The following is a 12,081-nucleotide window of genomic DNA, read 5'->3' as shown; positions in this document are numbered from 1 at the left end:
CTAATTTAATGAAAGAATTGAGGCATACTCGGCTGTTTCTGGGTATAAGCTGAATGCCACTAAATCTGTGGGCCTAGCAGTCAGGTTGGCATCTTCTTTCATTTTAAATGGACATCTAAGGAGATCTAGTACTGGGGGGTCCAGCTCCCCCTGTAAGGTTCATGACCTTTTTGGGGTTAATTACCCTGCTCTTCAGAGGACATTGATTTGGGATTTGGACCATTGGGCTACCATGGGACTTACCTGGTTTGAGAGGATTGCAGCTATCAAAATGAATATTTTCCTTCGCTTGTTGTATTTATTTCAGGTACTCCCGTTTCATCTCATCCTTTAAATTTTTCTGGAAACAAAAGCGTCCCCGTCTACCTCGAGCTTTCTTCTATAAGTATAAGCAGAATTGGGGGGGGGGGGGGGGGGGGCGGCTGGGTGTACCCAATTTGTTTTGGTATTCTTGTGCAGCGCACGTGCCATCCGTGATTGAGTGGTTTCATGCTTCTGACCATAAGTTATGGGTTCATCTTGAGCAGTGTTTGTTGAAATATCTTATTTGGCTCCCAGGAAAATATAGAAGGTTGGTTAGCCCCAACTGTTTCTGTCACTCTTCTCTCTCCCTTCATATCCCAATTGCTTATAATCCGTTATTTCTTCCGGGGATGGTTGGAAATGTGGGGCCTCTTGTACGATGATGGGGAATTTGTTTCTTTTGACACTTTTGCCCACATTTTTCTCCGTTTCTACAGATGAGTCGCATAGAGCAACCTTGTTGTTGATTTTTGTATTCACAAGTTTTGCTAATGGGTCAAAAGATCTGAGTTTTTCTTTATGTGACTTGACAAACTCAATTGTGTAGAAAAATGTTTCTTCCAATGCACCAAGAGGCTTTATTCATTTGGCTATCTTTTGTTCTTTATCGTTGTAGGTGTATAACTACCTATGTTAATACTTGTTTTTTGACCTAGAATTCAGAAAGACCTTTAGCTGTTCAAACATGACAGCACGTGTGGATGAGTCTGGGGTATAAGCTCAAGCATTTGTTCTAAGAGAGGACATTAACTTTTATGGCCTTTTGCTCATTTACTTTTACTTGTTATCTTCATATATTTTTGTAGTTCTCCGCTCCCCCTCCCCCCCCCCCCCCCCCCAGTTTAGTTTGTGGACTGAATGAACACAGGCAATGTTTGTTTTGCTTATAATTGGGATGTTCCCATTATTAACCAACATTGTACTAATGTATCCTTCTATGCTTTTTTTTCTCAGTATGAAGAATTTTTTTTTATTGTTTTGAATATTTCTATAAATAAAAATAAATTTTAAAAATGCAAAAGGAAACTAACTTCCCTTTAAACCTAAGAACAAGCTAAACTCAACCACAACATCAATGCTTAACCAAAGCCTTCCTGCAGACTGCAGTACATGGAGATTAGTGCAACTAACCTTTCCAATTTAAGCAGTGAAATTCTTCACCAGTAAAAACACAGGCAGTATGATGAAATGCCTAGCCACCCGCCTGAGGCTAACCCTGCAGCCACTTAAGAGGGTCTATCCCCAGCACTGCTCAGGTCCGCCTTTGGCCAAATCTCCAGCTCTCAAGGTGATTTCAAGGACACTGGGGTCACACTCCCAGTGGTCCCACAATTCCTAGAAAGCACTCACAGACCCACCAGGATTCTTAGTCAGTCCAGACAAACAGAGGCAATAAACTGAAGAAGGTTTATTGTCATAAAAATATTGAACAGTGAATCATATAAACAGGTAGAAAAGAGCAGGCACTAACAGATAACTGAATATGGATCAAATATAAAACTATCTAAACATTTATCTACTACCTAAATAGTACCTGGGGAGTTCAGGAACAAGATATAGCTGCTCACAGGTTATGAAGCCTAACTGTTCACAGGGTCTCAGAACAAAAAAAAAAAAAGAGAACCTTCTCTTTCCACTCCCTTATCTGTGACTGAAAGAAATACCTCACATCTTAAGCTAACAGCTTTTGTGGGAAGAAGAATCTGACAGTTATGTAACAATTTTACAAACAAATGAGTCGCCATCTGCTGACCAAACAAAGGAAATGCACATCATAAACAATATGATAAACAATATTACCAAGGGTGGAATCCACGCAAAGCTGCCACTAGCACTCTAGCTCCAAAGGCTGCATCCTGAGAAAAATGTACATCTAAGAAGTGTGCAGAAAAGTGTGAAAACATGAACATGTAGAAGCACTACAAACCTCCTGTAGTGATTCAGATTATGTTTGGCCCAAGATGATGCTGGGCTTCTGGTACAGTGGGTCCTTAGCACCAGTGACACTTGATATACCTTAACAATACATGCCAATGTAAGCCTTTGTCAGGGGCCAGAAAAGATAAAGCAGACTCTGTTTCATGGGGGGGGGGGGGGGGGGGGGGGAGGAACCAATCTGAGTTATCCATTACCAGGCTGTGTGGAGTAGTCCAGCTGGTCCAAGTTCTCATCCTTTAAAAGGTAAATACTCAATAAGGGCAAAAGCCAACTGCCCCAAAACCTAACTGCTTAGGCCAGGCCTAACAGAACAGCTACAGACTGCACAGGAATCTTCACCTCCTACCTGCTACAGACTGACAAATATTGACTAGAGATATGGTGCATACGATAATTATAAGGTGATGTCATTGAGAATCATGGAACCAATCAACATTTGCTGGCAGGAGAAGGCATACCCATGCCAACTGGACTGGCCTGGAAAAAGGATAAGGAAATTCTTGTTAATTTGGATATTTGATGCAATTTCAAGTTATAACCATGCTGAGTTTGAAAATGTACTCACATTTTTTTTATCTAACAGACCTGCAAGTGGGGATTAACTGCAGAAGTGTCTAACCTGCAATGGGAACTGGGTGGAGAAATGGAAGCCTCAAGACAGAAAAAGGCAGTGCCTTGGAGAAATGCCAGTGGGAAGAAAGAGAGGGGAAAAAATGTAGTGACAAATGAGAGTAAAAGCATGAGGGTGAGGAGGAGGACAGAATGAGAAGACTGTGGAGAGGGGGAAAAGAGGAGAGAAGGTAGGGGATGTAAAAGGAAGAGAGGGTCACAGTGAGGTGGGGGTAAACTACAGAAGAGGACTGCTCCTGAATATGGAGGGGGTGGAAAAGGAATAAGAGGGGCTGCACCTCTGTGCACATGCTGGGGAGAGATACATTCATGGGGGGGGGGGGGGTAAATTAATTCCATAACAGGACCACCACCTATAAAAATGTTGCAAAATGCTATTTTATAAAAGCAACACAGACATGTCTGACTTTCTAAAATAGAACATTAGAATTACCTCTAGTAGCACAAAAATTCTCTTGCATGGGCAGGCAACTATGTGTTTATTCAATGCAAGCCTGTGCATAGGTTGCAACTCCCCCAAATGCCACCCCAGTGAACATCTAATCTATGTGAAGTACATGCACTTGCATGGATTATTTACCTTTGTAGTTGTACAATAACTATTTTCTACATGTAAAACATGTTTCGCATACAGAAAATGCATTTATAAAGTTACCCCATGTACTTTAATTGTTGCAAGGCTCTACTTCCTGTAAAGACATTATTGGGGAAACAAAGGCAGGAGTGCATATATAATGTATTTCGTTTATAGCAAGTAGGTCTTAGAGGATTTTTTTGAATCCCTGGTCATATGATCAATTATCTGTTAAACATCAGCGTTATATCCAATAATTTCAAGACAGTGAAACAGTGCAACAAAATGGGGACAACGGAGGGATAAGCCATTCCTCTTTATGCACCCTAACTAAAAGAAATAGAGAACCGATTATCCCTCAAAGAAATGTATTCATTTTTTGCAGCCATACTTCCATAAGAACACAAAGTGGAAACTGCCAGAAATAGGCAACCAAAATGGTACAGGGTCTAGCACCAAAAGCTATACGAGACAAGATTCAGGGACCTAAATATGCAAATCTTAAGAAAAGAAGATACAACAGACATTCAAATACCTGAATGTACAAAATAACCAAATCACAGAATTAAAAAAATAATAATAATTTCCATGATGCACATACAAACGAGATCCTTTAGACTATTAATAATACTTAACTTCCTGGCCTACAGCATCTAGCATAGCACCTGTACATGTACACACTTACATCTGCCTTGTGTGTTTGTGGGGGGGGGGGGAGTGTAATCATGCTTTACTGTATGCATATATCTGAATATTCATACATACATTACAAAATAAAGACCATATGACCAAGCCAGTCTGCCTACCTATGCCATCTACTATCACTTCATGCAATTTGGAACGTGAGGGAGTATGATTTTAAGGTGTGAAAGGTTAAGGTATTATGTTAGGTGTGCAAGAAGTATATGAAAGGTGAGCTGTGGAAATTTGTGAATTATTTTAAATGAATATTGAATAAAGGTAAATTTTTGTATTGATATTGTGGTAGTTACTTGGTAATAAGCACTGCTATACTGGGACAGACCGAAGGTCCATCAAGCCCAGCGTCCTGTTTCCGACAGTGACCAATCCTGGTCACAAGTACCTGGCAAGATCCCAAAACAGTACAATACACTTTATGCTACTTATTCTAGAAGTAAGCAGTGGATTTTCCCCAAGGCCTTTTTAATAATGGTCTATGGACATTTCCTTTAGGAAGACATCCAAACCTTTTTTTTAAACCCTGCTAAGCTAACAGCTTTTACTACATGTTTAACTACATGTTGAGGGAAGAAATATTTTCTCCAATTCGTTTTAAATTTACTACTTTCTAGCTTCATTGCGTGCCTCCCTGGCCCTAGTATTTTTGGAAAGAGTCAACAAGCGATTCACGTCTACCCGTTCCACTCCACTCATTATTTTATAGACCGCTATCATATCTCCCTCAGCCATCATTTCTCCAAGCTGAATGGACCTAGCTGCTTCAGCCTTTCCTCACAGGAAGTCGTCCCATTCCCTTTATCATTTTCGTCGCCTTTCTCTGTACCTTTTCTAATTTCACTATATCTTTTTTGAGATGACCAGAATTGAACACAATATTCAAAGTGCAGTCGCGACATGGAGTGATACATAGACTTTATAATATCCTCATTTTTGCCTTCCATTCCTTTCCTAATTAATAATACTTAACATTCTATTAGCTTTCTTAGCCGCCGGCACACACTGAGCAAAGAGTTTCAACTTATCAACGATGACACCTAGGTCCCTTTCCTGGTCGGCGACTCCTAATGAGGAGCCTTGCATTACATAACTATAGTTTGGTTTCCTTTTTCCCACATGCATCACTTTGCATTTGCTCACATTAAACATCATCTAACATTTAGATGCCCAGTCTCGTAAGGTCATAAGTACATAAGTGTTGCTAAACTGGATCAGACTGAAAGGTCCATCAAGCCCAGTATCCTGTTTCCAACAGTGGCCAATTCTCTTGTAATTTTTCACAATCCTCTTATGATTTAATAACTTTTGAATAACTTTGTGTTGTCAGCATATTTAATTACCTCACTAATTACTCCCATCTCAAGGACATTTATAAATATGTTAAAAAGCAACGGTGCCAGCACAGACCCCTGGGGAACCCCACTAACCCTTCTCCATCGAGAATACTGACCATTTAACTCTACTCTCCGTTTTTTTAACTTTTAACCAGTTTTTAATCCACAATAGTACACTACCTCCTATCCCAAGACTCTCCAAGTTCTTCTGGAGTCTTTCATGAGGTACTTTGTCAAACGCCTTTTGAAAATCCAGATACACAATATCAACCGGCTCACTTTTATCCACGTTTGTTCACCCCTTCACTAAATCCATGTATTTATTATTATTCCTTTCCATTAGAGATTTTATGTATTTGTCCCAGACTTTCTTCAATTCAGATACAATCTTGATCTCCACCAGAAGGCCATTGCACACAACCACCATCCTTTCCATTAAGCATTTCTCTAAAGTACTCCCGAGTCTGTCCCTTTTCACCTTCAATTCAATTTAGGTCATCCATACCGCTAGTATCCCCTGTTTAGGGTTCAGTGCTGTTTACAACATTAGTGGAACAACAGTTACAGTTTTATAAGTAGGACAGCGAGTGAATACATTCTTATTGGATAGATATAATGTTACAGAGCGTTATACAGTGTGGTTACACCATATAACTGTACATTTGTCCTTTAGATTGTAAGCTCCTTTGAGCAGGGATTGTCCTTCTATGTTAAATTGTACAGCGCTGCGTAACCCTAGTAGCGCTTTAGAAATGTCAAGTAGTAGTAGTAGTAGTAGTTACAGTCTGTGTTAGGATCGATACTTCTAACATCCATTAGGGGATTGATGTATGGTGAGTGTTATGTAGCAGACTTTGGGAAAAAGAGAGTTTTTAGTACCCTATGCCTCCTCATTGCAGAGTTCTGCATTTATGTCACAGAGGTATCTGAATGTCTCTATCGTATCTTCCATCTCCCACCTTCTTTTAAAGTATACATATTGAGATGTTTAAAAAAAAAAGCTTCCCTCATACGTTTTATGAGGGAGACCACTGATCATTTTAGTAGCTGCCCTCTGGATCAACTCCATCCTGTTTATATCTTTTTGATTGTTTATCTGCAGAATTATACACAGTGTCACTAGAGTCTTATACAGGGGCATCATCACCTTCTTTTTCCTACTAGCCATTCCTCTCCCTATACACCTGCAGTCACCTTTTCTACCAGTTTGGCCACCTTAAGATCATCACATACAATCACATCCAAGTACCATTCCTCTCTCATACTCAAAGTCCTTCACCCCTTAAACAGTACCGCTCCCTCGTGACCTTACATTATTACTTTTTTTTTAGCATTGAATCTTAAACCTTACCTATAACCAAAACTGTTTTTGACTTATCTGCTTGTGCAATTGTCTGTTATAGTAACTACGGTCTTTATGTAACAGTAATGATATATTTTCTAATCTGTTCTCCAACAAGCACGATAGTAACATAGTAGATGATGGCAGAAAAAGACCTGCACGGTCCATCCAGTCTGCCCAAAAAGATAAACTCATATAACGTATTAAGAAAGTTCCCAGTCCCTCTGGGTAACTTTTTTTCTATTTTTCACCAGTTGAACTCATCTACCCAATGCAGCTCCCCCTAGTCTGTTAGGCATATCTTGAGATTTTAGAAAAGGTCTTTATAGTCAGAGAGCACTGTAGCTTCCATGAATCATTAGTTAAGAGCCGTCTTTGATTGAGTGAGGGCGACCCTCCCTCCCTCCCCCGTCTCCTGGCGCCGATCCTTGCTTGTATGTGTCCAGGGAGGGGTTTATTCCTTAACACCCCCGATCCTCGTGAGAAGCCTCCTCCTATGATCTCCGTTACCTACCGTAATATTACAGTGAATTCGGAGCCGCTCTTCTTCCCCCCCTCGGGTCAGGAACTCGCAGCTGATCTCGTCCAGGGAAGAACCGGCGATGCGGAACCGCTCGTGTCTCTTATGGAAAATGGACTCCAGCAGTTGTAGCTCCCGCCGGAGGGAGAAGGAGGAGGAGGAGACCGACATCTTCCATGGACGGACGGGGATCTCCGAGCCAACTGCAATGGCGGCAGCGGAAGCGCTACTACCGCTGACCCGGAAGTTGCCTTTCACCCCGGAAGTGTTCGTTTGGCAGGTGTGAGGAGGAGGAGGAGGGGGGGGGGGCACTGTTCTGCACCTGTACTTACATTGTTCAAAGGCTTATATTTAAGCGCAGGACAACATAGTAACATAGTAGATGACGGCAGAAAAAGACCTTCACGGTCCATCCAGTCTGCCCAAAAAGATAACTCGTATTTGCTGCTTTTTTATGTATACCCTACTTTGATTTGACTGCCCCTATCGGACAGACCGTTCACTTGTCTATTAGATTGTACGCTTTGAGCAGGGACTGTCTCTCTTTGTTAAATTGTACAGCGCTGTGTAACCCTAGTAGCGCTCTAGAAATGTTAAGTAGTAGTAGTAATAGTGCTCTTCAGGGCACAGACTGTATAAGTCTGCCCAGCACTATCCCCACCTCCCAACCACCAGCCCCGCCTCCCACCACTGGCTCTGGCACAGACCGTATAAGTCTGCCCAGCACTATCCCCACCTCCCAACCACCAGCCCCGCCTCCCACCACTAGGGTTACCATATGGCTCCAGAAAAGGAGGACACATTGATCCAGTCCGGGTTTTGCTTCCATTGAAAGCAATAGAAGTAAAACCCAGACTGGCTCAATCTGTCCTCCTTTTTCTGGACCCATATGGTAACCCTACCCACCACCAACTCTGGCACAGACCGTATAAGTCTGCCCAGCACTATCCCTGCCTCCCACCACCGGTTCTGGCACAGACCGTATAAGTCCGCCCAGCACTATCCCCGCCTCCCAACCACCAGCCCCACCTCCCACCACCAGCTCTGCTACCCAATCTTGGCTAAGCTTCTGAGGATTCATTCCCTCGGAACAGGATTCCTTTATGTTTAACCCATGCGTGTTTGAATTCTGTTACCGTTTTCCTCTCCACCAAACATGTGTTTGTTCCTCACTACCCACTTCAAACTTGCAAAAGAGGACAAAACCCCCCCTGCCTGGCCAACCCCTTTGTTGTTCTGCCATTGCTCCGCCCCCAACGTCATGATGTTTGACGCGAGGGCAGGGCCCAGAGCGATTTCCCACCCCCCGCCTCCCTCCCTGCCAACCCCTTCGTTGTTCTGCCATTGCTCCGCCCTCGAGGGCGGGGCCCGGAGCGAGTTTGGTGGCTTCACCACCACGAACCTTTGAACCTTTTTGAAGAAAGTCAGGGCTTGGCTTCACTGACGTCAGTGTCCTCAGAACGTTGAGGGTGAGTTTTATTATAGTAGATGAACCACGTGTATTTCCTTTCTGGCATATGTACCTTGATACAATTTGATCACTATTGGTCAAAATAGTCTTATAAGGATAATCTGTTTGAAAATGGACCTACCTCTCAGGACAGGCAAAAGTATTCAAACTCCTCATTGGCCATTAACTTTTAGTAGTGGAAATATCCAGGATTATGTGAGCTTTTCAGACCAAAATATCACGAACTGTTCCACCTTACATAGTAAATGCCGGCAGAAAAAGACCTGCATGGTCCATCCAGTCTGCCCAACAAGACAAACTCATATGTGCTACTTTTTGTGTATACCCTACTTTGATTTGTACCTGTCCTCTTCAGGGCACAGATCGTATAAGTCTGTCCAGCACTATCCCCGCCTCCCAACCACCAGCCCCGCCTCCCACCACTGGCTCTGGCACAGACCGTATAAGTCTGCCCAGCGCTATCCTCGCCTCCCACCACCGGCTGGCTCTGCCACCCAATCTCAGCTAAGCTCCTTAGGATCCATTCCTTCTGAATAGGATTCCTTTATGTTTATCCCACGCGTGTTTGAATTCTGTTACCGTTTTCATTTCCACCACCTCCCACGGGAGGGCATTCCAAGCATCCGCTACTCTCTCCGTGAAAAAATACTTCCTGACATTTTTCTTGAGTTATGAAAATAGTTTTGAACACATATCTGTATTCCTCAAAAGGTGATTTAATCTTGTGGTCCATGATGCAGCTCTAGTGTAGTGATTAGTTTATAACACTACATTGGTGTTCTAAGAAGTAGTTGCAGTCACAAGAAGGATATGGCATTTGTTCGTATTTTTATTAATGTAGGTGCTGTATCGTAAACAGTTTTGGGTTGAACTTTGTGCAAGGAGGACTTTAAATAAATGTAATGGAAACTATTATAAAGAATAAAATTACAGAATACGTAGACAAACATGGTTTAATGGGACAGAGTCAGCCTGGGTTCAGCCGAGGGAAGTCTTGCCTCACCAATTTGCTTCTTTTCTTTGAAGGTTTGAATAAACATGTGGATAATGGTGAGGCGGTTGATGTAGTGTATCTAGATTTTCAGAAAACTTTTGATAAAGTTCCTTATGAGAGACGCCTGAGAAAATTAAAGAGTTATGGGATAGGAGGCAAGGTGCTGGTGTGGATTAGGAATTTGTTATTGGACAGAAAACAGAGTGTAGGGTTAAATGGTCATTTCTCTCAATGGAGGAGGGTGAACAGTAGAGTGCCGCAGGGATCTGTACTGGGACCAGTACTATTTAACATTTATAAATGATATGGAAATCAGAATGACAAGTGAGGTGATCAGATTTACAGATGATACAAAACTATTCAAGGTTGTTAAAACATGTGTGGACTATGAAATATTTCAGGAAGACCATAGGAAATTGGAAGATGGGGCATCCAAATCACAGATGAAATTTAATGTGGAGAAATGCAAGGTGATACATATTGTGAAGAATAATCCGAATCATAGTTACCTGATGCTAGGGTCCACCGTGGGGGGTCAGTGGTCAAGAAAAATATCTGGGTGTCATTGTAGATAATACACTGAAATCTTCTGCTCAGTGTGCAGTAGTGGCCAAAAAAGCAAACAGGATGCTAGGAATTATTAGGAAAGGGATGGTGAATAAGACTGAAATACTATAATGCCTTTGTACCGCTCCATGGTTCATCTGCACCTTGAGTATTGCTTTCAGTTCTGGTCTCCGTATCTCAAAAAAGATATAGCAGAATTAGAAAAGGTTCAAAGAAGAGTGACCAAAATAATAAAGGGGGTGGAACTCCACTCGTATGAGGAAAAGCTAAAGAGGTTAGCGCTCTTCAGCTTAGAAAAGAGACAGATGAGGTGAGATATGATTGAGGTCTACAAAATTCTGAGTGGTGTAGAACGAGTAGAAGTAAATCAATTTTGTACTCATTCCAAAAGTACAAAGACTAGGGGACACTCAAGGAAGTTAAATGGAAATACTTTTAAAACAAATAGGAGGAAATATTTTTTCACTCAACGGATAGTTAAGCTCTGTTAGTGTATCTGGGTTTAAAAAAGGTTTGGGCAAGTTCCTGGAGGAAATGTCCATATTCTGCTATTGAAACAGACATGGGACGCAACTGATTGCCCTGGGATTTGTAGTATGGAGTGTTGTCATGATTTGGGTTTCTGCCAGGTACTTGTGACCTGGCTTGGCCTCTATTTGGTAAACAGGATACAGGGCTAGATGGACCATTGAGCTGACCCAGTATGGCTACTTATATATTTTATTTTAGTTACATTTGTACCCCGCGCTTTCCCACTCATGGCAGGCTCAATGTGGCTTACATATACAGGTACTTATTTGTACCTGGGGCAATAGAGGGTTAAGTGACTTGCCCAGAGTCACAAGGAGCTGTGCCTGAAGTGGGAATCGAACTCAGTTCCCCAGGACCAGAGTCCACCACCCTAACCACTAGACCACTCCTCCACTATATAAGCTTGGAGGAGGAAAATATAGGCTGGTGATTTTTATTTTCAAATCCCTGCCTATATTTCAACATGCAGTCTCTGCACCTGTTCCAAAGTAGTTGCAAAGTTCACAGATAAATAAGTTAGGGAGTTTGCAAGATAAAGTGGCCAAATAGTTGGGGCTCACAAAATAAATTGTTTGAAATTGACGATGTGGCGCATTAACAGCAAATAAAGTGAAGGGAATGGAAAGGGCTCAAAATGACATAGTAGATACATAAAGACCTGCATGCTTCATCCAGCCTGCCCAATAAGATAAAACTCATAGCATGTGTTGAACTACTACATTTATGTTCTTGATCTGGCCCCTTGCCATTTTCAATGCACAGATCAGAGAAGTCTGCCTGGCACTGAACATACTCCCCAACTACTGGAGTTTGCTGAAGCCCATTCCAGCCCAGAGAGAGAGAGAGAGTACATTTGTGTCATTACTGAAGACAGAGGCTTGACATTTAGCAAAATCTCTGGTGGCTCTTCCTGGGTGTAGTACAAAGTACTAAAAGCACATCTTAGCTTCCTAGAATAATGAAGACTGTTGAAATGCGGTCTCCCATGTTCTGATCTCTCCCACCTCCCCCTCCCCCCCCCCCCCCCCCCCCCCCCCAAGCTATGAGTCTCAGAAAGTGTTGGCAGCAGCTTCCAGTGCAGTGACAGTGTCCTTGAAGCTTTAAGCCTTGTGTGAGGTTCATCCATCCCTTCCTCTAGGCGCCTGCGCAGCAGCTCGCCCGGAGCAGTTCAGCACCAC

The 12,081-nt window shown here is 42.4% G+C and overlaps 1 protein-coding gene across 3 annotated transcripts in view; it reads right to left on the bottom strand.

Moving 5' to 3' along the window:
• The window catches only part of UBE2Q1 (ubiquitin conjugating enzyme E2 Q1), a 31,789-nt gene extending 24,219 nt beyond the window's left edge, over positions 1 to 7,570 (bottom strand). For all 3 annotated transcript variants that reach the window (XM_030187193.1, XM_030187195.1, XM_030187194.1), the window contains exon 1: positions 7,335 to 7,570. In XM_030187193.1, the coding sequence (XP_030043053.1) occupies positions 7,335 to 7,511 (177 nt within the window). In that variant the 5' untranslated portion in view covers positions 7,512 to 7,570. The remainder of the gene's footprint in view (positions 1 to 7,334) is intronic.
• Between the last annotated feature and the right edge of the window lie 4,511 nt (positions 7,571 to 12,081).

This window comes from Microcaecilia unicolor, chromosome 14, assembly GCF_901765095.1.
Source record: "Microcaecilia unicolor chromosome 14, aMicUni1.1, whole genome shotgun sequence".
In the NCBI taxonomy this organism is placed as follows: Eukaryota; Metazoa; Chordata; class Amphibia; order Gymnophiona; family Siphonopidae; genus Microcaecilia; species Microcaecilia unicolor.
The sequence above is the reverse complement of the archived record's forward strand: the minus strand, read 5'-3'. Positions and strand labels throughout refer to the sequence as shown.